Here is a 27,591-nt window from a genome sequence, read left to right as displayed (position 1 = left end):
CTCCGAGGTTGCCCCTCTTTGCTTAGCACACGACGCCTTGCGGTGCTGCGCTTTCCCCCAACATTGGAAACAGCCTCTGGGCAGCGTGTTCTCAGTGAAGCCCTCTTGCCTTGGCCCTTGCCTTCTCCCATTTCGGCACCGGACGAAATGGAAAGGAGGAGACCCACCTGGGCAACGGTGAGCCGAGCTCGTCCTCTGAAGATGGGGAATCATGCGCGCCCTCACGTGTCCACACAAAGAGGAAAAGGCGCAGAAGCGCGCGCGCGCTGAACATAACGCCCAGCAAAGGCCAAGCGACTGCGGGGGAGGGGGGGCATTCACTCGTAAGACGTAACCCTGGGTTGTAGCCCACGTTAGCCAAACTCCCGACTAGACACCCATCGGACTCACCTCGGTCCAGCCATCCTAACGGCTCTGCTGCGAGCACAACTCGGTTGGATACAACCTGCGGCGCAGCAGCAGGCACGTCCACGCGTGCCAAGCGCAACACGCGCCTTCGCGGAGCGCGCGCACGTGCAGGATCTTCGCCTAGGGAAACCGACCCCCCCCCTCCACACACTCCACCCGGCGACACGTGCCTGGGTCTCTCTCTCTCTCTCTCTCTCTCCGTGTGCGTGTGTATAGAGCCGCATCGCCCGCACGCGCCCTCTGGCTGATCTGCGGTCGCCGCCACGTCCTCCTCTCCCCGCGCCTCCGCCGCCGCCGCCGTCGGGGGAAGTGAGCGCCCGTCCTCCGCCTCCCCAAGACGCATCATGGCGCTGCGCCGGGACGCCGCCGGCTCGTAGGCTGCGCTCAACGCGCCCTCTGCTCGGTTCCCAGGAAGGGCTGTTGCCGCTGCTGCTGCTGCTGCTGGCTTGGCCGCTGCTCTGGGCCGGGCGATGCGGCGCTGGGGGACGAGCCCCCCCGAGGCATTCCCCAAGGCGGAGCGCCGGAGCGGGAGCCGCGGCGACGCGGGCGCCGGGAGGGGGACAGGTGCGTCGGGAACGGGGGTGTCCTCCAGTCGGGGGTGGGTGGAGAAGCTGGCTTTTCAGTGGGGAGGGAGGGGGCACTATATCCGGCCCCCGCCTTCCCGGAACCCTTTTTCTCCTCCAGCCAGCCATTGCATAGGGTCTTTTCTTGGTGCAAGGATTTTCCTTTTTTTCCTCCCCCCCTCCCTTTTTGGCATTGTTCCTATGTGGGGGTGGGGGGGTCGGGGGCATGGCGCTCCCCTTCTTTCTTTCTGCACGCATCCCAATGCGTTTCCATTGGCGTGGCTCAACGTGAGAACAGGGTGACCCGGGCAGAAAGCCAAGGTGGTGTGAGAATCTTTCCCTCCGAGAGGAAAGAGACCGCGGAGGAGGAGGAAAGCTCCAGGGAGTTGGGGGGTGGGAGAAGGGGACAGAAAGGAGGACCTCTCCTTCCTCTCTCTAGAAAAAATAGCCAAACACTTCAAATGCCATCTGGTCCTTTGGCGAGGAAGGCGACTTGCTCTCGAGTAAGCATGCTTGAGATGGGCGCTGTGGATTTCATTTGCTTGATTTGGTTTTTAAATTTTAAAAAACAAAACAAAACTATTTTAGCCTGATTGCTTCCTAGCTGTAAAGCTGTTTGAAAGGGCAACAACGGTTGCAAAATAAGTTAGGAGCGAGAGATTTGTGAATCGGATTCCCTGGGATTGAGAGGCGGTTCGGGGGAGGGGACAAATTTTTAGGATTCTGTTTCTCAACGCACAAACCTGCGCAGAGGCTTCCCTGTCGCCCCGAGAGGCAGAGGTGAGTTGGTGGATTTGGGGTGGACCATGAAGGATGGCGGAGAGGGGGGGTGGAGAGCCTGCTCTGTAGGGCCCGATCCACCGGGGAACGAGCTTCCCGCATGTGCCTCATTGAACTGGACGGGAGCTGCAGTGAGGCTGGTCGAGGCGGGGTGGGGGAGGGAGGGAGTGTTAGCCAATACCCCCATTCCATACATCCTCACAAACGTCCTCGTCTTAAATTTGCTGTAGGAGTCAGGACACTGAATGCCATTGCATTTACTTTTTTATTTAAAAGGGTGGGCGTTTCAGAGTTGGAGTTAATAACTCTTTGGGCACAGAACGATCTGAGACATAAATTGCTTGTTGTAGCTGCCAGAATGGAAGTGGCTGGACCACACTGGATAAATCTGAGAAACCTCTGTGTCGAATCTTGAGTATGCAGGGGCTTCTCGAGAGAAATCCAACCCAGCAATGGGGAGGGGAGGGGAACCTAGGGGAGAAACTCAGCCTTAGAGATTCCCAGGCCTTTGGTTTTAGTGTGTTACTCTTGTTAACACAAGGGATAAACACAAGGTCCACCTGCTGCCCAGTTTTGGAGTGGCTCTCTGGTCTCAGCTGCATTTCCTGATGGATGAGAGATTTCCTCTTGCTGTGCTAGCTCTAACTTACTTCTTTCCTTTCGTATACTTGTCTATAACACTACAATTGTTCCATTTGTTAATTGCTGATGGTCATATGTATATATATATGAGAAATGCTTTCTAAAGTGCCATGTGTGTGCGCGCATGCCCAGGGGCACTATGTCACTGAATCCCAGGCTGTGTTCATACAGTCGCTCTTTTGGAGATTCTGCTCAGTTCAGGTTCTGCAATTGAAGTGGATTTGGTGCTGTTAGTCCACCTCCCATAGGACTTTTTGCAGTAAGGAAGGTGATGGGGAAATGCAGTGGCCTGGCTCAGTATATGTAAAGAAGTTGGAGTTCTTGACTGAAGGTCACATATAAATAGTAGTAAGGCAAGAACTCAGGCCGCCGTGGTAATGTGTCGCTGATAGTGGTTCAAATGATACAATAGTTTCAAATAGTCTCTTTTGTGGTTGGATTTACTTATAAAAGTTTATATGTCAGATGAAGTGTATGTACCAGGGCAGGGCCCTGTTTCGGAGGTTCTTCATCAGCAAGTCTTATAGTCAACGTGTACATGTAGATCAAAATTAGATAACCAAAGTGTGTTTGTAATATATCAAACACACTTTGGTTATCTAATTTTGATCTACATGTACACGTTGACTATAAGACTTGCTGATGAAGAATCTCTGAAACAGGGCCCTGTCCTGGTACCTATATACCCTTCATCTGACGTATAAACTTTTATAAATAAATCCAACCACAGAAGAGACTACAGTATTTGAAACTATTGTATCATTTGAACCATTATCAGGGATAAATTACCACGGCGGCCTGAGTTCTTGCCTTACTACTACAGTATTTATATCTGGCTCAGTATATGGCAGCCTCCTATGTTCCTAGTTACCTAAATTAGCCCTTTATGAAGAACAATGAGGACTGGAATCTTCAATTTGCTTTTAGGAAAAGGAGTGTGCATGATTTGCTTGTTGGAGCGCCCAATTCAATCCCTAGCATCTTTGAGTTGGGCTGGGAGAGACCCCTGCCTGAAAACCTGGAGACCTACTGCCAGTTGGTGTAGACTAGAGACAGTCCTGACCTAGATGGACCAAGCATCTGACTCTATCTAGGGTAGCTTCCTGTGCCCCTATCATTATACGCATCAGTATAAGGCAGGAGCTTCCTGTGTCTTCACATTCACAAGCTTTATCCTTTATCCCCCCCCCTCCCCACCCCAATTGCACCACATAATCTCACAGGCAAAAGGGCCTTCATTTGGGTCAGTTGCTCCTCTTTGCCAGAGGCAGATTAATATTTCCCTGCAGCCGGATTAATATTTCTAGTGGCTGGATTATTATTTCAGGCTGTGATGACGCTCAGGTGGTGCCCCTGTGACCTGAATTCTTCCAAGTTTCCCCACCTGGCTTGCGTAGCTACTGATTCTTTTTTAAAAAAATATTTTTATTAAATTTTAGAAAAAACAAGAAAAAAGCAACAACAAGAAAAAAATATACATAACATAATTTGATTCCACCAACTTCCGCCCCCCCCTCCACAAGCCCCCTCCTGCCACGAGCGGATCCCATGAAGGTGAACAGCCGATGATGGTTCATTTTAGGATTGGGTTTGTCCTCCCCCCCTCTCCCCCATCCCAAAGCCCCCCTGCCACCGAGGAGCCCCAGAGATACAAGGGAGAAGCCAGGGGAGTGTCCGCCCAACCACTTTTCCATAAAAGTTTTCCCACCTGGCTTGCGTAGCTACTGATTCCCCTTGGATGGTTGGATTCTAACTTTACTATGTTGTGGGCAGGTTTGTCTGATGTGGCTTGGACTTGCCTTATACTGGGACATAGGAAGCTGCCTTCTGCTGAGTCAGACCAACCACCTATCTCAGTCTTGTCTACAGTGACTGGCAGCAGCTCTCCAATGTTTCAAGCAGCAGGGCATATACTATTGAATTTGGGACCTTTTGCATGCAGAGCCAGGGCTCTTTCATCGAGCTGCAAACTATCCCCTGCAGGCCACATCTGCACTTAGCCCGTTCTTTACTGAAATTTTAGGGTTTTTAACACCCTTCCCGCCTCCTCCATCTGCCTTGGGGAGTATAAATTGACACTGCAGGTGAGCAGCCTGCCCGAGGCTTATCTGGAGGAAGGGACCCTTGAAAGAGATTGGGTTGTGGTCAACTTAAGCCCTACTCAGAGAGCAGACTCCTTGAAATCAGTGGAGTGCGGTCAGTTGTGGCCATTCAGTGCAATGGTTGGGGCTGATGGGAGTTGTGGTCCAAAACAAGGGCTGGCAAAGACTGTCCTGTTGTGTCAAGCCCAGATGCAGCCTGTGGTAGCTTCTGGAATGGCCAGACGAATGATAGGATTTATGTCCTTTGGGGGAGGCAGAATTTAATGCCTTCAACTAGGCTTATCTGGCTAGTAATCCAATTAACAGCACTAGCCTTCAGATCACCCTGTTTGCTGTTAAAAAAGGATGCTTTGATTTCCCCAGTGGCCTTCACAGCATTCTTAGTTTTTGATTTGTGTTTCAACCTAGGAAAGCACAAAGCATCTTCTACGCTCTGTGTGCGTCCATGATCTGCCAAGCTTTGTCTTCTCTGACCAGTGATTATACTTTTCTTTAGGACAGGCAGCCGTACAGACTTGAAATCATACAGGACAGGTGCCTCTTTCTTTGCTGTGGCCCTGTATCCTTTAACAACCGCAGAGCAGGCAATAATTCAATGGGTGCTGCCACATCTCGCTGGCATGGGCATAAGACAGGTGAAAGCTATACCTACGAGTTTCTGCCTGTCATACAGATGTGAAATTCATGGGGGTCTTGACAGGAAAAAATGATTGGCAACCCTGCGTTCTTGTGGGTTTACTTCAGCTGCCAAACTCAGCTTTGGATTCGTAGGCACATAGGAGAGAAGTTGTCTGCTCCCAGCGGCTCTTTGGGATCTCAGACAGAGAAAAGTCCTTCCCATCATCTGCTACCTGATCCCCTTAACTGGAGATGCTGCAGATTGAACCTAGTGCCTTCTCGGTACAACACACATCCTCTAGTGTGAAAGAGCTCTTGCGCTGAAATCAGCTTAATTCTACTCAGAGCAGACCTATTGAAAATAATGGACCTAACTTAATAACGCTCATAGATTTCAATGTGTCTACTCTGAGCAGGATTAACATTGGATACAACCTGCAGTTTTTTCCCCACACAAGACTCTCAGGGCGCCTCCAGACTCTGTATTTTGCAGGAGGGATCAGGTGTGTAGTAGAAATTTAGGCTTGCCCTAGATCAACAAATCCACTTCAAAGTCATGAGCAGACTTTTTGCAGATAGGAAAAGCGCAGGATGAACAATAGCTTAATAGGAAGACATATAAACACTCCACAAGCCATTTAGAATTCATTCAGGATGGATGTTTATTGCCATTTAACCTCTGCAAAGAAATCAGTGCAAATGCTCTAAAAAGGTTTAACATTGGGCACTTCCAAGTGATGTATTTGTTGAGCATTCGTCCTGATTTGTTTGCAAAGAGGTTAGGTGACATTGCATCAAAGCAAATATTAACCCACACTTTTTGGCGTGTGTGTTCTGTTGCTTTCCTTATCACGAAAAGCCTGGTCTTCGGGGGAAGTGGGTTTGTTGTGCAGGACCACCCAGGTAGCTATAATTATGCAACCTGAATTTGCTGGTATGTGGTTGAATCTGAAAATGGCAATAGTCTATCATATCTCCTCTCAGTCTCCTCTTTACCTGGCTAAGCATACCCAATTCCTTCAACTGTTCCTCATAAGGCTTAGTTTCCAGACCCTTGATCATCTTGATCGTCGTCCTCTGCACACATTCCAGCTTGTCAACATCCTTCTTAAATTGTGGTGCCCAAAAGTGGACACAGTATTCCAGGTGTGGTTTGACCAAGGCAGAACAGAGCAAGACTATTACTTCCCTTGACTGGGACATTATATTTCTTTTGATGCAGCCTAGGATAGCATTAGCTGTTTTTGCTGCTGTATCACACTGTTGACTCATGTTAATCATGTGACCTACTAAGATTCCCAGATCCTTTCCACATGTACTACTGGCAAGCCAGGTGTCCCCATCTTATATTTGTGCATCTGGTTATTCCTGCCTAAGTGCAGAACCTTACATTTGTCCCTATTGAAATGTTTTGGCCCAGTTCTCCAATCTGTTCAGGTCATCTTGAATCCCAATTCTGTCTTCAGTGGCATTGGCTACCCCTCTCCGTTTGTTGTCATTTGCAAATTTGATTAGCATTCCTTCAATACCTTCCTCTAAGGTCATTTACAAAGATGTGGAACAATAACAGGCTCAGGACAGAATCCTTTGGCACTCTAGTTGTCCCTTTTTTCCAGGACAGCGAGGAACTGTTAGTGAGCAATTTTTGGGCTTGGTCAGTCAGCCAGCTACAAATCCACCTAACAGTCACCTCATGCAGCCCACATTTTACTAGCTTCTCTGAAATAATAAAACGGGGGACTTTGTCAAAAGCCTTACTGAAATCACGATGCACTATGTCTACAGCAGCATTCCCCCGATCCACCAAGCTTGTAACTCTATCAAAAAAAGAAATGAGATTTGTCTGGCATGACTTGTGTTTTTTTTATAATTATTTTTATTAAGGATTTTTGTGGGTTACAAAGGTAGGGCAGTGTTGTTTTTGAGAAACCCATGCTGGGTCTCAGTAATCACAGCATCCCTTTTTAAGTGCTCACAGATCGACTGTTGAATGATCTGTTCTAGGACCTCTCTGGTATCAATGTCAAGCTCACCTGTTGCTAATTACCTGGATCAACTCCCCCCTTTTTGAAGATGGGAACAACATTTGCCCGCCTTCAGTCTGCAGGGACCTCACCTGTTCTCCAAGAATTCTCAAAGATTAGAGACAGAGGCTGTGAGATTACACCCACAAGCTCCTTTAGTACCCTGGGGTACAGCTCATCAGGCCCTGGAGATTTGAATTCATTTAAAGTTCCCTTGCCACTTATTTTCCCATCTTGTGTTGCAGTTCCTGCTTTGCATTATTTATTCTGTTATCTCCAGGTTGGGGATTGCTTTCCTTTTGAGTAAAGACAGAGGCATAGTAGGTGTTGAGCAGTTCCGCATTCTCTCTGTCACCCAATAGCATTTCTCCATGCAAGGGACTTGCTTGTTCTTCTTGATTCGAACATAGCCGAAGAAACCTTTATTATCATTTTTAACCTCTCTGGCAAGCCGGAGCTTATTCTGAGTTTTGGCCCGCCTGACCTTCCTGCAACGGTTGGCTACTTGTGTATACTCTTCCTTTGTGATTTTTCCTTCCTTTCCTTCCATTCCATGGCTGAGATATAAATAACACCTTGGCAGTGGAGTCAGGCTTTAGTGTGCTTGAGGTGGGTGTACATGGCATTGTTAGTTAAATGATTAAGGCCCCAACCTCAAGATGACCCCGCGCTGTGACCCAACATTGGCTCCTCATACGTTTCCGAGCACAATTCAAAGTGTTGGTGCTGACCTTTAAAGCCCTAAATGGCCTCGGTCCAGTATACCTGAAGGAGCATCTCCACCCCCATCATTCTGCCCGGACATTGAGGTCTTGCGCCGAGGGCCTTTTCGCACTTCCTTCATTGCAAGAAGCCAAGTTACAGGGAACCAGGCAGAGGCATAGCTGTCAACTTCCCCCTTTTTTTCCTGGAAATTCCCTTATTCCAGCGCCGTTTCCCGCTGCTATCCTGGATTGTTAGACATACCGTAGACCGTGACAGGTGAGGCTGCTGATCCCTTATTTTCAAATCCGAAAGTTGACAGCTATGGGCAGAGGGCCTTCTCGGCAGTGGCACCCGCCCTGTGGAACGCCCTCTCACCAGATGTCAAAGAGAAAAACCACTACCAGACTTTTAGAAGACATCTGAAGGCAGCCCTGTTTAGGGAAGCTTTTAATGTTTAATTGATTATTGTATTTTAATATTCTGTTGTAAGCCGCCCAGAGTGGCTGGGGAAACCCAGCCAGATGGGTGGGGTATAAATAAATAATGATGATAACAACAACAACAACAACAACAACAACAACAACAACAACAACTTTCCTGGGGGTGTCTTTTAAGAGGCGACCACTTTTTATTTTTTGCAGTTTATTTTCATCCCTGCTATCAAACTTTTTTCTTTCCTTTTTTTTTTTTTAAAGACAACCGATTCCTTCAGCTTAATGGATGTTCTGCAGGAGTCCAGCACCTTTAATTAGCACTTCAAAATGCCAGAAACACAATGACAGGTATATTTAAAGGCCTAGTCAGGAAGTCATCTTCAGATTTTGGGTTGAGCTGGAGCCAAGAGCACTGCTGCTGACTCCTTTGCATGCAAAATACCTCTTTGGCCCCCTCCCTCCCTTCTTCCCAGCCTGCGAATTTTGGCAGAGCTCTCCCTGGGTATCCACCTCCTCAGTTGTTCAACCCTTCTCTCTTTTGCGTCTCTGACTGTGGGGAGGGGGGGGGATCAAGTCTTATTTTTTTCTTTTAGAAATAATAATTATTGTCTTTTTTGGAGAAGGGCAAAACAAAGGAAGCCGCAGCGGAACCAAAGGAAGGAAAACAGAAAGGGAACAAAGGACCAAACTGTGTCAGGTTGTGGTGCTGCACTTTCCAAAGAACGTAGACAAATTGGACCAGGTTCAGCGGAGGGCAGGGAATGTGGAGATGGGCATGGAAAGTCCGTCCCTTGAGGGAGGTGTGAAGGAGCTGGGTGTGTTCAGCATGCTGAACAGAAAGCAGAGAGGGGGACAGGAGGATAGCCCTCCTCAGATACCCAAAGGGCTGCCCCATCAATGACGACAAAGGCATGTTCCTCGATGTCGGTCCAGAGGGTAGGTCTGCGTCTTGTGTTCCAGGAGAAATGTCCTGGCTGATAGTTTGCCAGTGGAACCGATGGCCTAGAGAGCTAGGAGGGCAGGTGGGCTCCTCTTCCGTGGAGGTCTTCAAGCCGCTTTAGCTTTGGATCACCTACCATTAGCCGAGGAACGGGATGGATCAGGGGCAGTCTTCAAAATAAGCCAGGCACATTTTGCACCTGGCTTTCGGCCACTCGCAAGCAAGTGATGATGCCTGGGCGCCAGGATGGCACCCGACGTCTCCACCATCTGGGGATTATTGGATCTAGACTGTTATCATACACCCATCCTGTAGTATTCTATCAGTTATATTTTATCTGCACAATCAGAATGAATTTTGGGAACTCAAATGCTTTTTCTGTGCAGCCAGAGCAGGAGCAGTCGCCATTAAGAAAAAGAGGTCGGAAGAGGCCAATAGATATGTGGATTATCCTTGTTTCAAGGGACTTTTCTGCTTTAAGTTCTCAAAACCCTTAACCTAGCTCAGGCGTAGGCAACCTTGGCTCTCCCGATGTTTTGGAACTACAACTCCCATGATCCCTGACCACTGGCCCTGTTAGCTAGGGATCATGGGAGTTGTAGTTCCGAAACATCTGGAGAGCCAAGGTTGCCTTTGCCTGACCTAGCTGAAGCTTGTCATTTGAACCATAGCTGCCAAGTTCTCCCTTTTTTAAAGGGAAATTCCCTTATGCTGAATAGGCTTCCTCACGAGAAAAGGGAAAACTTGGCAGCTATGATTTGAACTAGCCAGATGTTTAACTGAAAATCAATCACAGTCAGTCCATCATTTGAAAAATAAGACTTTAGAGCCCCCTTGCCCCAAAATGGCAACTAGACATTCCGTTTTGGTGACTGCAACCTTGGTTTAAGGAGTCATATGGTGCCTATCTTAGATACCTGAGTTTGGAACACTGATCAGGGGTCTGTTTCTGTGTCCCATTGAGCAGCCATCACCAACCTGTTGCCCCTCCAGAGTTTTAGTCCAAAGCAGCTGGAGGGCACCAAGTTGGCATTGCCTTGAGTGTAATAATGTCTTGGGGGGGGTCGCATGCTGGTGGTGGGAATGGCCAGATCCTGAAGTGAACAGGGACACCTGTTCCTTCTTTATATGCTCTCTGGTTTCTTTATATTGGTTGCTGGGAATCGCAAGTGGGGAGGAAAGGTCTCTTGCATTCAGGGCCTGCCATGGGGCATCCTGATGGCCACTGCGAGAAGACTGTGATGGGCCATCCAGCAGCTGCGCTCTCCTTAATCTTCTTAGGTTCTCCCCATGGCCTTCTTTGGACCGCTCTCTCCCTCTCGCCCTTCCTAAGTCAGCTTTCCTAAGTCCAGCTTTCTGAAAGCTACCGTAGTTCTCTCCTCCCCTCAGGACAAGATTGGTCCTCAGTGAGCCGTAAGGTGGCATTTAAGGTGGAGGGGAGCCCAACTCAGCTGGGCCAGAGGTTTCCTTGCCACCGATGGAAAACATAGCAAGATTTCACATCTTCCGCTGGGTTTAGCCCCAGCTAACCTGACAAAAAGGGACGTGGGTCAGAAGGTCGGCGGTTCAAATCCCCGCGACGGGGTGAGCTCCCGTTGTTCAGTCCCTGCTCCTGCCAACCTAGCAGTTTGAAAGCACCTCAAAGTATAAGTAGATAAATAGGTACTGCTCCGGCGGGAAGGTAAACAATGTTTCAGTGCGCTGTTCTGGTTCGCCAGAAGCGGCTTAGTCATGACCTGGAAGCTGTCTGCAAACGCCGGCTCCCTCAGCCTATAGAGTGAGATGAGCGCCACAACCCCAGAGTCATCCGCAACTGGACCTAACGGTCAGGGGTACCTTTACCTTTACCTTTAACCTGGCATTTGCTATGGGAGAACGGATTGAGAGGGGTGGAGTGAGAACGAAGGACCAACGTGCAGGGGGGCAGGATGGCACATGTGTTGGGGGGGAGAGGGAGAGAGAGCTGTACCTGACTGCAGCCCTCTGGGATCCCACTTTTTATGGTGTTCCTGAAGCAAACGCAACAGCCATGCAAAGCCTGGATGAGCCTAAAGAGATAGAATTATTATGTGCCCCAGAGAGTGGCTCTGGAATCTGTCCCCCTCCCCTCGGCCCAGTGCTTCCGTCTAAGTTCTGGTTAAAGGAGTGCCCCTGACCATGCCAAGAGTGCTTTTTTGCCTTCTTGCTGGAGAAAGGCCTCCCAAGTCACCCTGAGCTCTGAAACCTTTCCTTTCCCCACTACGAGAAGGTCAGGTCTTCATTGCCGCGCTCTTAACTGTGACTTGTGGGGATCCATGCATGTTGTTTGAATGAAGTAAGCAAAAAAAACAGTCACTATAGAATGATGGCAATTATGCCTCCCCGTGGCCAGCCATTGGGGAAGATGTCTTACCCATGCTGGAAACAATAAGAATGTTGCATCTCATATATATATATATATATATATATATATATATATATATATATACACACACACACACACACACACACACACACACACACACACATTTCCTGTGGGAAGCGGTTCAAGGGGGCAAAGCGGGTTCTAAAGATAGATAATTCATTCTTGTTCCCAAGAGCTGGGAGCATGCAGAAGAAGGAAAGGGTAAAGCAAAATCTCAGTACTCTGTCGACATCCCAAATCCTCTCTGTTCCCAGGGAGTTAGAGAGGGGGATTGTCTTCATTTTGGGAAATTGCAATGCTACAGACTCAAAATCACGTAGGATAGGTCCTGTTTCTTTGGCAGGGGTCAGTATTGTTTTAACAGTTGCAGAACACACAGCAACTGGAAGGGCTGCAGCATTTTGCTGGCAGGAAGAAGATCTGACAGGCAAAGCTATACCTGTGGGATTTCTGCCTGCCCTACATTTTATAATTTTTAAGGGGGAGGGAGAGCTCAAAGCAATTTACAGCCGACATTAAAACATCAAATGAAACAATCCAGAATGAAACAAAACTGAAGAAAGTCAAATATGAAGTCAACATTCAAAGCAACATAATTAACAGGAAGCTAAAAACAGCGTTGTAATGGAGGTCAACTACAGAACGCACATGTATCGCAGCAAAATTAACGGGGGGGGGGAGCCCTTAAACCTTTGAAGAGAAAACAAATATAACATGCACATTTAAAACAGCATAATTAGCAAGATAATCAAACATTATCATAAGCATAGAACAGGCATCCCCAAACTTCGGCCCTCCAGATGTTTTGGACTACAATTCCCATCATCCCTGACCATTGGTCCTGTTAGCTAGGGATCATGGGAGTTGTAGGCCAAAACATCTGGAGGGCTGCAGTTTGGGGATGCCTGGCATAGAACATATCTGCTGCTGTTGATGCCAGTCCTGCCAATGGAAGTTCATGGTAGCTGGTGCCTGTGGAGGCCCAGACTCAATGACCTGGGTCTCTGACCTCTTCAGCAACCTCTGTTTCTGTAGCTCAGTCACGGCAGGGAGCAAGTCCGGACTCACAGCCAAGTGGTAGAAGTATTGACTATTGAACAGCTCTTACTCAGAATCTCCTTTCTTGTAACTTGAAGCCATTGGTTCAAGTCCTACCCTCCAGAACAAGAGAAAACAAGCTTGCTCCAGCTTCCATGTGACAGCCCTTGAGATATTTGAAGAAGGCTATCATATCTCCTCTCAGTCTCCTCTTTTCCAGACGTACAGCAAACCTTGGTTGCAGCTCATGGTTTGTCTGGAGCAGAAAACAAAGCCTGGGTTAGGGAAACCTGCTTAGCCAAATCATCGAACCTGTCATAGTTTTGGCTTAAGGGGCAAACCCTGCTGTAATTTGATGCTTTGTTTTGAGGGCCCTCCAGACTGGGGTTTGTCATTTTTGGAGGGGTGTCTTCTGCAACATGTCACTGATGAAGTAATAGTGAATGGGTAGGCAAACTAAGGCCCGGGGGATGGATCTGGCCCAATCGCCTTCTAAGTCAGGCCCATGGAGAGTCCGGGAATCAGCGTGTTTTTACATGAGTAAAATGTGTCCTTTTATTTAAAATGCATCTCTGGGTTATTTGTGGGACATAGGAATTTGTTCATCCGCCCCCCAAAATATAGTCCGGCCCCCCCACAAGGTCTGAGGGACAGTGGACTGGCCCCCTGCTGAAAAAGTTTGCTGACCCCTGGAATAGCACATAATTGGTGGATTTCTAACCGGACCACCCACACGCAATTCCATCGCGTTAGTGGTTCTGTGATGCTTAAAAAAGGTAAAGGACTCCTGACCGTTAAGTCCAGTCGCGAACAACTCTGGGGTTGCGGCGCTCATCTCGCTTTACTGGCCGAGGGAGCCAACGTTTATCTGCAGGCAGTTTTTCCAGGTCATGTGGCTAGCATGACAAAGCCACTTCTGGCGAACCAGAGCAGCACACGGAAACGCCGTTTACCTTCCCACCAGAGCGGTACCTATTTATCTACTTGCACTTGATGTGCTTTCGAACTGCTAGGTTGGCAGGAGCTGGGACCGAGCAACGGGAGCTCACCCCGTCGCGGGGATTTGAACCGCCGACCTTCCAATCAGCAAGCCCTAGGCTCTGTGGTTTAGACCACAGCGCCAACCGCGTCCCTCTGTGGTGCTTACTCAAGGCTATTACACCATTGCCTCCTGGAGGGGCCCCCCTTGCCCTATAGCGCAAATAGAGGGGGACAAAAAAATAAACAGGAACGTCTGTAATATAAAATGTTACAGGATTTCAGCAGGAGGCAATTGGACATGCATGAACCAAGTGGAAATCAAGCAAGTATGTTTACCCCAAACTTTGGCAAGTGCAAAACTGCACTGAAAGTGCCCTGATCCCACCATGAGCACAAATAACCATAAATGCACAATTAAAAGCCTGTTTTTTTTAAGGATATATTTTGAAGTGTTGCATATCATTTGCTTTTGTAGTTCCTATTTCTACATACGTACATTGTTGAAAGATATTTACCGTTGCTTGGTCATCTCACTTAAAATGCGGAGTTATTATAATTAAATTTTCAGTAGTATTCTTCGGTTTTGAATGAGTAATGTGCATCGCAGTTCTCATATCGATTCCTTTTTTGTTAGGATGTATGCAAACCGGTTAGAGATTTCCATATAAGCAAATGTCTGATCCCTACAGGGGGAGATGGTGGGACTTTTCATGTAGCTCTACCAAGTCAGATATCTGGGTTCCACAAGGCCTTGGGAGGAGAATGAGGGTCCGGTACGTTTTTGGCAAGGCTATGGGCTTGAGGGCCAGGACGCCTGGGTCTCTTTGAGGCCGTAGGAGAAAAATGAGTTCTGAGAAGTTTCTTAAAGCAGTGGGGTGGGATACGTGTCTCGTTTTGCAATCCATCTCCGGCAGGTGGTGACGGACTCCACTATCTGGAAGGGGGGAGTGGAGTAATAGCTATTAACTGAGGTTCAGAAGCATTCCTGTAGTTCAGGGGCGGGGGAACCTGTAGCTCTACAAACTTGGCTGGACTCAGTCTCCCATCAGCCCCAGTCAGCACAGCCGATAATCAGGGTCCCCCACTCTTACTGTAGCCTTTATGTTCCAGTGTAGAAGGGGAGTGGTATGCAGTGGTTAGAGGTGATCTGTGGGCATTGGCCCCCTCCTGATTTCCCGTCACCTTCCTCCAGCCTCTCTGAGAGGCCCGGGGCGGCGACTGTGAACAGGCTCTTGCAGCGCATTCTAAAACCAGGTCACCTTTGCTGGAACCTTGTCCTGTTTAATCATTGGCAGTAATCTGAGCCCAGGTAACCTGGCACCGAGGAGCCGGTGGACGGCAGGTAATGGATACTTCTTGGGACTAGGCAGGTAGCCAGTCCTCCTTGTTTCCACCTGAATGGGCAAGTCCACTGCCGCCTAAAAGGCAGACTAGCTGGATGGTTGCAGCAGTGGCTATTAATAATGCTAGCAATAATGATTTTTTTTCAAACTCGCTAGCTGCTTTTTAAAAGCTCGTGATTTATTTGGGACTCGCAAGGACACTGTTTCCCCATTTTCCAGGAGTTGAGGCTGAGAGAGGGTGGGTGACTTGCACAAAGGCCCTGGCAGAGGCAGGGTTTGAACCCGGGCCCCGCAGGTCTTTCGGACCCACTGTAGATAATGAGTGGTCTGTGAAGCAAGAACCATAACGCACTCCGTTGTCTCAAAGAAACGAGCCTGGCTGAGGTTGACGGAGAGTGTACTCCCAAGCAGCTGTGCCTGGACCCTGCATCCAAAGATCTGAAAAACAAAAAATTCTAAGCTCCTTCTGCCTGGGTGCTCTGAAATGTGGCAACCGGCATTCAGGAATTTGAAAGATTTCTTTCCCCAGTCCAGTCTCTCTTCTCTCCCCCTCCCCACAACGCCTTTCCTGCCCCTTAATTCTGATGTGTGAATTAATCAGCTTTCATCTTTGCTGCTGCCTCCCTGCCATCCTGCCTTTTTTCCTCGAGGATTGCGTTTGAATTTTTAGGTTTCTCTACTGGAAATTCAGGATAGTAAATTGGCAGAACCCTAAGCCCCCTCCAGACACCTTTTTTTTTTTAAAAAAATTGTGCATTCACAACTGTTTGTGCTCAGGGTGGTATTAGGATGGTAGTTATAAGCAATCCCCCCTTTCGATACTGTTTGCCTCTGTGCAAAAGGTTCAGGGTGGTTTCGTTTGCGATTGGTGCATAATTTTACAAAGCTGAAACAAAACAAAAAAAAAATCCTTCCAGTAGCACCTTAGAGACCAACTAAGTGTCGTGCATGCACACGAAAGCTCATACCAATGACAAACTTAGTTGGTCTCTAAGGTGCTACTGGAAGGAATTTTATAAAAATTTTGTTTCGACTACGTCAGACCAACATGGCTACCTACCTGTACCTTTTACAAAGCTGAACGCTGTGTGGACGGTCCGGTCTAAATCCGCCACTAACGTGCTATTATTCCACCAGCAGCACATTGTGGGAAAATGCCTGCAAGAAACCCACCAGTCTGGGAGGGCCCTTAGAATTGGGGCTCAGAGAGGAGGAAAGGTTGGCTCAGAGAGGAAAGGGCTGTGGGTGCATTTTGCAAACTAGCTTTCCCGTGCCCCTGCTCTGATTGCCCAACTCCCCCTCCCTGGCGCTCTCTCTAGCTGTACATGGATTTATCGAGGGACAGGGAGCTGTCAAGTTTCCACCTCACCCCTGAGGCTTGTGCTCATCGATTGGATGAAGTCTGTGGCCTAGATTCCAGTGAAGGGCAGAGAGGTTTAGTGGCTGGTGCACTGGGAAGCAGGTGCTGAATCTCTTGGCTCTGAAAGGGCGAGTGGGTAGTGGGTTCGAGGAGATGGGGGCAGGTTCCACATTTTTAATTGTCAAGTTTTTCATTCACTCCTTAGTTCTGGATTTTCAGGCTGTTGAAATGGAAGTTGGTTAGGGTGGAAAACAACAGGAGGAGCCTCCCACCCCCCACCCCGCTGACAACTTTGATTGAGAAAGGAAGTCAATTCGGTTCACCCACCTTTCGATCAGACTCTCTCATGGAGGCATCGGTGGCTGATGAAATAGGCCGTCTGCCCTGCACGAGGAGGACCTTGCAGAGGCGTCTGCCCTTGTTAGCTGCAATGCCTTCTGGGCTCCGAGTTCAAGGTGATGGGTGTGATCTAAATTTTCTCTTTGCAGCCATGGGTCTGGCCCTGCCAGCCTCTGGACTCTCTATTGCTTCACGTATAGCCTGTTGCAATCTCCGAGACCCATGGAGAAAGCCTTCTAACCATCCCTTTTTATTTATTACAGCCAGCTTTTTTTGGGGGGGGGGTACCCTTCCCTAGTAAATCACAACCCTTCTGGAGCTCTTAACTAGAAAATGCTTTGAAAAAGCAGCACCTAGAAGCAGTCCAGAATGCAGTGCACATGAACTGAAAGCTGCTTGAAATGAAAAGATTGTAGAATCATAGAATTCTAGAGTTGGAAGGGACCCCCAAGGGTCATCCAGTCCAACCCCCTGCAATACAGGAATCTCAGCTAAAGCATCCATGACAGGTGGCCATCCACCCTCCAAGGAAGGAGAGTCCATTTCCACTGCCAAACAGTTCTTACTGTCAGAAAGTTCTTCCTGATTAGTCAGAATCTCCTTTCTTGTAACTTAAATCCATTGGTTCAAGTCCTACCCTCCAGAACAAGAGAAAACAAGCTTGCTCCATCTTCCATGTGACAACCCTTGAGATATTTGAAGATCTCCTCTCAGTCGCCTCTTTTCCAGCCGTAGAGCAAACCTTGGTTGCAGCTCACGGCTTGCAGAAAACAAAACCACCCTGCCCCCATGAGCCTGGGTTAGGGAAACCTGCTAAGCCAAATCATTGAACCCATCATAGTTGGGCTTAGGGGAATGTGTGAACCCTGCTGATTTTTGATGCTGTGTTTTTTTTGGGGGGGGGAGGAGAAGACAAGTGGGAACTTGCCCACTTCCCCTGCATGGAGGTTCTGAGCAACGAGCTCTTCTTCAGAAATAAACGCAGCAGGAGAAGAAATGCAGGTAAAAGCAGGTCCAGCAGCAATGGTGGCGGAACCAGAACGAAACGGCCTCGGGTGAGGAGCAACCAGAAGGGAAAGAGGTGTGGTTGGAGGAGAGCCTCCTCCGGTGTTGTCAAAACCACACACACTTAAACCTGGGGAGTAAAAGCCGAAAGGAACGCCCACACCTAAGATGGTCTTTTTTGCACTGCTGTTCCGGATCTTTGGGCCTTCCGCATTAGCAGGAAAAGGCAAGGCACAGAACAATGGCTGTGAAAGGACGATGGTGTCATCAGGATGTCCCATTTGGGGTGGCAGGAACACCAGGGCTGGTCCTACAGTGATGCAGCTGCTTCAGGCAGCAGATGCTGTGTATGGGGAGTAGCCAGAGCTGTCGGTGCCACATGGCCTGCCCTGTATCCTCTATGCCAGCCTGCTGCCCTCAAGTGCAGGGAAAGATAATGGAGTAAGTTTCCACTGCCACTCCAGTTGGCTCCTGTGTGTGCCCTGGGGGAGGGATCCATCTTGTCCTTCGCCTCAGGCAGCAAAATGTCTTTAGCCCTGAGGAGCAGAGTGTAAGGAACACTATAAAACACTGAAAACATCCCCCGCCAACATTTTATGGTTCATTTGTGCTGGTTTGCCGTTGACTTCAGCTCCTACGTCTAACTTCAATGGAATAATTTTCTTATGCCTATTTTTATATCCGCATTGACTTCTTTTCTTTTTTTGTCCCTGGTCTGCCCTTGCAATGGATGCCAGGACAGACTGCTTCTCCCAGTATCTCATTTATTTATTTTCCAGACTTTTAATTCTTCACAGTGCCTGCTTGTACAAAATGGATTCTCTTTTTTAAACAGTTGTGGCAAACCTTTCCTTCTGCTGGGCGTTCTGCCCACCAATACCTTTCAAATCCTCCTCCTCGCGCTCTCTTTGCCAGGAATAGTTTTCCAGCAAGGCCCATTATAAACTTTTCATTGTTAACTATTATTGCTTAAGTTTATTGGTTTCGTCATTAATTTATGAAGATGATTTGCAAACACACCACAGAAACCAGCTACAATGGTTTTTTAAACAACAGTACAAAAATGAAACTGAAAATAGGTTTGAGAACACCCTTCCATCCAGCTGGAAATGCTTGTTGAAACTAAAATGTCTTCAGTCGCTTCCGGAAAGGACAAGAGGCAGACACCTGTCATACCTTGACGGAAATGTTGTTCCACAGAACAGGGGCAGCCACGGTGAAAGCCCTGCTCCAGGCTACTGGGAGAGGCTTCTGGTATTTTAGAGCTTCAAAGAGCTTCTGCAGACTGCAGTGACCTACTAGGCATATAAAGATTAAGGCAGTCTCTTAAGTGACCTGGTCCTGAGCTGTCGAGGGCCTTACAGGTTAGTACCAGAACTTTGAACGTAGCCCAGCAGCCGATGCAGATGAGGTACTATATCCTGGCAGTAGTTTCCCCAACAATTAGCCCAGCTGTCTCATTCTGCAGTCTCCTCAAGGGCCACCCCACACAGAGCAGTAGTCCAGCCTTGAGGTTACCAATGCATGGACAACTCTGGTTAAGCTATCCAGGACTGGGCATAGCTGTCTTGTTAATAGCAACCTGCCTGTCTGTGAGTTGCTCCACGCCTGCCACCCTCATGCACTTCTCTGCACAATTTTCATTTGAACTTGGGGTGTCTCATGTGCTCTTTCCTAGAATCAGGTCTTCCTCCTGCCGTAATTCCTCCTTTGAACTGGATTTCAGTTTCATTGTGTCATGAAACCAACACCTTTAGCTAGAGAGGCTGGGGTATTATTATTATTATTATTATTATTATTATTATTATTATTATTGGAGTTCATGAGTCACAATTCTAAAAATGGGGTGGCCATTATCATTTGGAGTGATTACACAAAGCAGTTCTTTTTGGTAGCTTTTGACCCTGGTAATTTTTTTAGCCATTATGCCATTTGGTAATGAATAGCTTCCATTGCCCTTGATCCTGGGAAAATTGTATGTAGCCATCATGACGAGTAGCCACAGATAGCCTTATTCTCCATGAATGAGCCTAATTCTCTTTCAAAGTCAACTATCTCTCCATCTTATGAGAGCCAGTTCTGTAGTTTAACTACGGTATGTGCTGTGTGAAGGACTTCCTTTTGTCTGTCCTGAATTGTCATTCAGCCTCATTGGAGGTCAGCGAGTTCATCGTGATTTTAAACAAGCCACAGCGCTTGTCGTCGTCGTCGTCTTCTCATTTCTATTTAAAACTCCCTTCCAAAGGAGTCCAGGGCAGCAAACACATAATTAAAAGAGCATCATTAAAAAAAAACATTCTAAAAACAGTTTCAAACCCCCATTATCTCAGCCAATGACTTCAGAGTTGCCAGGAACAGTATCTTTCAATCATCGAATGCCTGAGTGAACAGGAATGCTTTTTTAAGTTCCTCCTGAAAGTCAATAAGGATGGACACAACCACACAGCATTTACAGTAGAAGCTGCCTTATACTGAACCAGACCTATTTTCCCCCTATCTAGTTCAGTAGTGCCTACACTGACTGGCAGCAGCTCTCCATGTTTCAGACAGGGGTCTTTCCAAGCCCACGCCTGGAGATGCCACTGGAATAGAATCATAGAATTGTAGTTAGAAGGTACCACGGGGGTCATCTAGTCCAACCCCCTGCTACGCAGGAATCTTTTGCCCAATGTGGGGCTTGAACCCACAACCCCGAGATTAAGAGTCTCATGCTCTACCAGCTGAGCTATCCAAGTGACCTTGGGGCCTTCTGCATGCAGGGCAGGTGTTCTTCACCAGGTCCAGCATTTCTGGGGAAATGTCCATATTATTTCTCCTGGGCAAACCCTACTGCAAAAATTATTTCTAGCCCCTGCAGATAAGTTTGCCAGGTCAGTCACAACTGGACCTAATGGTCAGGGGTCCCTTTACCTTTACCTTTAAGGTTACTAATGAAGAGTCTCAGCAAAACGCCTCCCATTTCTTCTAGGAAATAAGTATAAGTCTAATACATATTTTATTTCTAAATTCTCTGCCTTCTAAATGATGGCAGAGAGAACATTGCAAACTTTCATGAGGGCTAGAACTATGCCCCCTTCCTTCCTTCCTTCCTTCCTTCCTTCCTTCCTTCCTTCCTTCCTTCCTTCCTTCCTTCCTTTTAAAAAGAAGTCTAAGATTTTGCATATGTCAACAGAACAGACTACAAAATTCAATTCCATGTTGAGCCAGCAAGGGGGGACTCTGAGAGCTGTGTGCATTTTGAAAATGAGCAGCGCAGAGGCCTGAGCCTCTGTAGAACGACTTGCCACCTGCTGTAGTGGCTCTCCTTCCAAATGTGTGCTGGAGAGGGGAGGCTGTTTGTGGCTGTTCTGCGCTGAAGGGACTGCACTCTGCACATGCTCAGGAGCACTGGAAGCCCTCAGGATCTGCCTTCATACTGAGCCTTTCTAAGTGTTGGTATGAATTATTTCAGCGGCATAATGTACTTAAGGCATACATTTTTAAACGTGTTGTAAGGAGCTTGAAGACCTTTGGGTAAAAAGCGATTAACAAATCATAGATTCACAGGGTTGGAAGGGCTCCAAGAGTCATTTAGCCCAACAAACCTGCAGTGCGGGAATACAGATATGTTTAAATAATAATAATAATAATAATAATAATAATAATACCGGTAATAATAATAATAATAATTTATTATTTATACCCTGCCCATCTGGCCGGGACTCCCCTGCCACTCTGGGCAGCTTACAACACACATCAAAATATATTAAAATATCACAGACTAAAAACTTCCCTAAACAGGGCTGCCTTTAGGTATTTTTTAAATGTCAGGTAGTTGTTTATCTCTCTGACCTCTGATGGGAGGGTGTTCCACAGGGTGGGTGCCACTACCGAGAAGGCCCTCTGCCTGGTTCCCTGTAGCTTTGCTTCTCGCAGTGAGGGAACTGCCAGAAGGCCCTCGGCGCTGGATCTCAGTGTCCAGGCTGAACGATGGGGATGGAGACGCTCCTTCAGGTATACAGGACCGAGGCCGTTTAAGTATAAGTAAATAAACCATTCATTCATGCTACAGGCCAGCCTTTGCTAACCTGGAGCCCTACAACTACATCACCCATTGTGGTCTGAAATACCTGGAGGTCTCAAGGCTGCTTACAGAGACCCTCAAGCCTTTATTCAGCTGTGAGGTGGCTTCTCTGCCAAGGCCCGAAAGCCAGAGGGTGGCGTGGGGTGGGGGCACCGGCAGTTTCTGTTCATGTGCTTGGCAATTCCAGGCCCACGTCCCAGGAGCAGTTGTGTTGCCCTCTTTCCACAGGACATGGCCAGGAGCTGTTGGAGTCCGTCCAGAAAAGAGCAGCGAGGCGGGTGGGGAGGGGAGGGGAACGATCCCAGTCCTGGGACACTTAATCTCCTGTTCCGCAAAGAAAGGTGAACTTGGTGGCTTTCTCTGGTTTCCTCGGTGCTGGTGGGGGTGAGATTGGCCGGGAGCAGGAAATAAAGTGAAATTGAGAGGACAGGTGCTTTGCTTTGGGTGGGAAGGGAATGGGGGTTGCTTTGTATGGACATCTCTTTTGGAGCCGCTGAACCCGGGTAAGTCAAAGGATCAGCTGGTGGCAATTTCCTCTCTCTGCCCACTCTCCTCCTAGGATTGTGCTAGCTAGCAGGATATTTCTCAATAAAGATGTTTGGGGGCTCAGCTCTGCCTGTGTGCCATGTTCTCTGACCTTGAAACCCTTGTCCTCTATTTATGATATATTGGGGGGGGGGCACTCAGGGCATGCTCAAATGACCACCTCTGAGATTGTTGCTTTGTTTGTTTTTAAGGGTTTGTTCAGGAGCTTAATTCCCCCCCCCCCCCGCCGCTGCCTTTAGTGCAGAGGGGACAGGTGAAAATGGGGAGGAATATACCGGCTAGGGAAGAGGAATAACTGTGTAAGGGGGAGCACAGTTTGGATTGGGGGGGGGAATGAGGACGAGAGGCAAAATTAGGCTTTTGAGAAGAGAAGGCAGGACTTGGAGCGGGAAGAGAGTTTCGTGGCATTCTTTTTTTTTTTTTAACTTCATTTGTAGATATTCAGCTACCACATAATGTTCAGAACCAAATGTTGTATTTGATGCCGGAGTACATATTTCATACCCTCCAACATTTCTCCAATGAAAACAGGGGTGTCCTGTTTGTTTGTTTGTTTGTTTGTTTATTATTTTATGCCTCATCCATCTGACTGGGTTGCCCCAGCCACTCTGGGTGGCTTCCAACATATATAAAAACATAATGATACATTAAACATTAAAAAAAAATCTTCCCTATGCAGGGCTGCCTTCAGATGTCTTCTAAAGGCTGCATAGTTACTTATCTCCTTGGCTTGGGGGGTCGGATAATTCCATACCCTCCAACATTTCTCTGATGAAAATAGGGACGTCCTAAGGAAAAGCGGGACATTCCAGGATCAAATCAAAAACTTTGACATCATCTGTAAATCCGGGACTGTCCCTGGAAAATAGGGACACTTGGAGCGCCTGATATTTACGGGTGGGTGAAGCATTTGTTTTATGTTTGTTCTCAGTGGGTGAGTCTATGCAGTATATGCAGAATGTGTTTTCTCCCCTTGCCTCTGGCAAATGCCAGCCTGCCCCTCCCCCACTCTGTAGACACATGACTCCCAGTGTTTCCCATGAAATTCTACTCAGAGGAGACCCATTGAAATGAATAAACCTACATTAGTCATCCTTCTGAACTTCAAAGAGATCTGAAGGCAGCCCTGTAGAGGGAAGTTTTGAATGTTTGATGTTTTCTGGTGTTTTTAAATTTTGCTGGAAGTCTCCCAGCAGTCATATGTGCAGCATAATAATAGTAGTAGTAACAACAACAACAACAACAATTTTCTTGTTGTTATTAATAGCTGCCAAGTTTTCCCTTTTCTCGCAAGGAAGCCTATTCAGCATAATGGAATTTCCCTTAAAAAAGGGATAACTTGGCAGCTATGTTGTTATAGTTGTTGTTGTTGTTGTTGTTAGTATTAGTAATATACTAATATTAGTATTAGTAATAAGTTTTTAATGAACTTTTCCATTTTTACAAATTATTTTAAACAACCACCAGAACAAATCTCTCATGACTGTTGACTTCCCACCCACCCTTCCATGGTGTTTTTTTCTTACCTTATATTACTTATACTTTACCCATTATATACGTTAATTATAAATGATTGAACTGCAGTTCTCATCTGATGCTATACTTCAAATCCTGCATACACTTTGACATAACCGTGATACTTTTTCAAATATTCAAATATTACACGAAATATTTCCATTCTTCAAGAAACTTTTCTTCATTCTGTTCTTTTATTCTCACAGTTAGTCTAGCCATCTCCTCCTCCTCCTTCTCCTCCTCCTCCTTCTCATCAATGTATCTGCTCTAAGGAGGATTAGCATTGGCTACAACCTCTTGTCCTTGCATTTTATAGCAGTTCACCTGTGAAACCATAGTGCCTCTGTTTGAGTTGGATCTGCTACGACTCCTTTATATATATATATATATATATATATATATATATACACACACAGAGAGAGAGACAGGACTTGTTGCTGACTGCTTGCTTCACCTTGCAGGTATCCCTTTTTGCACAAGGCCGGAGGCCGCTGCCTGCTGCCTGCCCTGAGCCTCCATGCCGGGGTGGACTTGCCCCTGCGCTGTGCCTGGATAAGGGTCCCCAACATAGCCTGTGCCCTTTGTACCGCTGCACTCCAACATTGAGATGATGTCGCGCAAGAAGGCCATCCTCCTCCTCCTGGCATTCAGCACAGGCACTTTGCTCCTGCACCAAAGTGCCCACCTCGGCTGGTAGGCGTGGGAGACCTTGAAACGGCGGGGGTTGGTGCCAGTTCTAGGTTGGGGGGCAGCCTTTGGGCAACACGCTCTTCCCCCTGTCCTCCTTGGGTATGCCCTAGCCCACTGTTCTTCAGACATTGCTGGGCTACAACTCCCATCATCCCTGTCCATTTGCTAAGCCCATACTTCCCAAACTTGGATCTCTAGCTGTTTTTGGACTACAATTCCCATCATCCCTTGCTAGCTATGGATGATGGGAGTTGTAGTCCAAAAACATCTGGGGTTGAGTGCACCACCTCTTTGCTGCTGCTGCTGCCGCCGCCGCCACTGCCCTCTGGGTCCAATCCAGACCTCCTCCCAGAGAACGAGAGCAAAGTATGGAGAGGCTTCTTCTACTCTGCTCTTACTTCTCACTCGCACCAGCAGCAAGGAGGAAGAGGCCCAAGAGATTGGGAGTGGGGCCCCTATTAGAGCATGGGCATTTGCAGGTGCCCAGTGACGCTGACCCCTGGCACCATTCCAGACTAAGAGTAACGAGAAAGAAAAGAAGGGAGGGGTGGGTGGGTGGGTATGGGAATGGGCAGTGGGCACTTTTGAGATGGCCTATGATGTCTTACTGGTTGAGGCAAATGAGAAAATGTTGGCACCACCTCCCCTGCCTGAGGTGACCGGAGGCAGCTCAGGGAGGTTGGGGTGGCAGTCTAGGAGATGGGCAAACAAGCACAGGAGGTGGCAAATGGCATGCTCCTCAGGATGCGAATCGGCCGCTCCACCCAGCTGTCCCCAGCCTGCCACCTGAGGCACCTGCTTCACCACGCCTCATAATTGGGCCGGCCCTGCGGATGAGATTTGGGTTGGGTAATGAAAAGGGGAAAGGAGCAGAGCTTTTAAAAAGTGGTGGAGCAGAATTAAAATGAAGGGAGGGCTGAAAATAAGTGGGGAAAGAGGGCGGAGGGTCCGTGAGGGCTTGGGGGGGGTGAGACTAGGAAGCATCTCCGGGCTTGTTGTCGTTTCTCTCGACCCCCCTGCCGCTAACCAGACCCCTTCTGCCCCCCCGCCGCCCAGGTTCCCAAAGTCGATGCCCTTCAGCTGCGCGCCCCCGTCGTCGCCCCGCCCCAAACACACCGCCGTGGCCTTCCTGAAGACCCACAAGACGGCCAGCACCACCGTGCAGAACCTACTCTTCCGCTTCGCCGAGCGCCACAACCTGACGGTGGCGCTGCCTCACCACACCTGCGACCACCAGTTCTGCTACCCGCGCAACTTCTCGGCCCGCTTCGTGCACCCTTACACGCTGCCGCCCCGGCTCATTGCCAGCCACCTGCGCTTCAACCGCGAGGAGCTGCACCGCCTCATGCCCAACGACACCATCTACGTCACCATCCTGCGCGAGCCGGTGGCCATGTTCGAGTCTCTCTTCAGCTACTACAACCAGTACTGCCCGGCCTACAAGAGGGTGCCTAACGGCTCCATGGAGGCCTTCCTCGACGACCCTCGACGTTACTACCGCCCCCACGAGAAATACGCCATGTACGCGCACAACACGCTGGTGTACGACCTGGGCGGGGACCCCGAGCACAGCCCCGACGATCCCACCTACTTGCCGGAGTTCATCCGCCAAGTGGAGGGCATCTTCTCGCTGGTGATGCTGGCCGAGTACTTTGATGAGTCCCTGGTCCTCTTGCGGCGCCTCCTGGCCTGGGACCTGGAGGACATCCTCTACGTCAAGCTGAACATGCGCAGCCCTGAGTCCAAGCTCAACATCACCTCGGCCCGCGTGGCAGCCCAGGTCCACGCCTGGAACGCCCTAGACGCCCGCCTCTACGACCACTTCAACGCCACCTTCTGGCGGAAGCTGAGGCGCGTGGGCCAGGACTGCGTCCAGAAGGAGGTGCGCGCCCTCCGCCGGGCCTGCGAACACCTGGCGCGCCGCTGCTTCGGGGGCCAGCCCCAGCTTCGCCCGGCCATGCAGATCAAGAACAAGGAGCTGCGGCCCTGGCAGCCCAGCGCCAAAGTGGGCATCGTGGGCTACGACCTGCCGGGCTCGGGCGCCCCCTTGGACGAACAGTGCCTCAAGCTGGCTATGCCCGAGGTGCAGTACTCCCGCTACCTGCTGCGGAAGCAGAGCCTGAGGAACCGGAGGAGGGCGGCCCTCCACCGGCCGCTGCCGCCTCGGGGGCTCCTGCGGCCACCCCGGCACCCTGTCCCCAAGGTGGCATGAGCTCCCCACCACCACGGCAGCTGGAAAGGCCCAGGAGGTGGAGGCCCTGTTGGCAAGAGCCTCGGAGAGAAGCTTCCCACTGTCGCCCTGGCAACACCTCAGCATCCTGTGATGGGCCCTTGCAATACTAGATTAGGCCTAGGCCTCAGCCTTCTTCAGAGCCAGGGTGGAAGGGGCCTGGTGATCGCATAGTCCGATTTGGCGATGACTCCCCCTCAGTTTCTCTTTTCCAGGACTTAGGGCTGTGCTTAGTCCTATTAAAAGTCAGGGCCTTGGGATCTGGGTGAGCGGGACTTTCCTCCAGGCGCCCTGAGGCCATGTGTGCGTGAGCCAAGTGGATTCCCATCGCTCGGCAACCAGCCCGATTTTTGTTTCTTAAACCCAACTGGGTGCTCTGTTTCTCCCTCGCTCCAGAGGAAATGCTACAACTGGACCCCAGGGGAAGCTGAGCACATCCGGGCCCCATCCCTTGCTATTAGAAAGCAGTGAGGGTGGTCTCCCTCCACGCTTCTGACAACCATTTTCTTCGTCCTCCCCACTTTGTACATCCGAGTGCTGAATTCGACCACTTCCGATTCTGCTCCCCCAAATCCATAGTGCATGCCTGCACCCCACTTTCACATCCATCCACGGGGAGCTCCAACCTGACATCTTCTCCCTCCCCTGCCCAAAATTAATTTTATACCTTTATCAGTCTCTCTCTACACCCCACCCCCACCCTTTTCCTGGGGCTTGCCAGGATTCATCTCCAGTAACTTGTTTTTTTATCTCATTTTATTTTTAATGTCCTAGACCTTGTGACATTGTCATACAGAAGATCTCGCTGTGTTTTTCTTGAAGGAGGAGCTGGAGGCCAATAAAACAAACAAACAAACAAAA

At 48.8% G+C, this 27,591-nt stretch overlaps 1 protein-coding gene across 3 annotated transcripts; it reads left to right on the top strand.

The window, feature by feature from the left end:
- The first annotated feature begins 479 nt into the window (after nt 1-479).
- On the top strand, nt 480-27,591 carry GAL3ST3 (galactose-3-O-sulfotransferase 3). Of its 3 annotated transcripts, none has more exons than XM_088659590.1 (3): nt 480-972; nt 24,272-24,503; nt 25,557-27,585. In XM_088659590.1, the coding sequence occupies exons 2-3, from the start codon at nt 24,418-24,420 to the stop codon at nt 26,710-26,712; spliced, it is 1,242 nt and encodes a 413-aa protein (XP_088515716.1). In that variant the 5' UTR covers nt 480-972; nt 24,272-24,417; the 3' UTR covers nt 26,713-27,585. The 3 variants fall into 3 exon arrangements, with proteins under 3 accessions (XP_088515716.1, XP_034955009.1, XP_088515717.1); XM_035099118.3 differs by lacking the exon at nt 480-972 and adding an exon at nt 1,630-1,751; XM_088659591.1 differs by lacking the exon at nt 480-972 and adding an exon at nt 22,076-22,252 and having other exon boundaries at nt 25,557-27,591.

The sequence above is a fragment of the Zootoca vivipara genome, chromosome 16 (assembly GCF_965207765.1).
Source record: "Zootoca vivipara chromosome 16, rZooViv2.hap1.1, whole genome shotgun sequence".
Classification (NCBI taxonomy): Eukaryota; Metazoa; Chordata; class Lepidosauria; order Squamata; family Lacertidae; genus Zootoca; species Zootoca vivipara.
Note: the sequence above shows the minus strand (reverse complement) of the source record. Positions and strands in the feature narration are given on the sequence as shown.

Bases quoted from the DNA above. Each gene is read 5' to 3' on its own strand.
- GAL3ST3 (XM_088659591.1), top strand. From the start codon at position 24,418: ATGATGTCGCGCAAGAAGGCCATCCTCCTCCTCCTGGCATTCAGCACA. The intron at 24,504-25,556 runs GTAGGCGTGGGA...CCCGCCGCCCAG, and splicing joins CAAAGTGCCCACCTCGGCTG to GTTCCCAAAGTCGATGCCCT.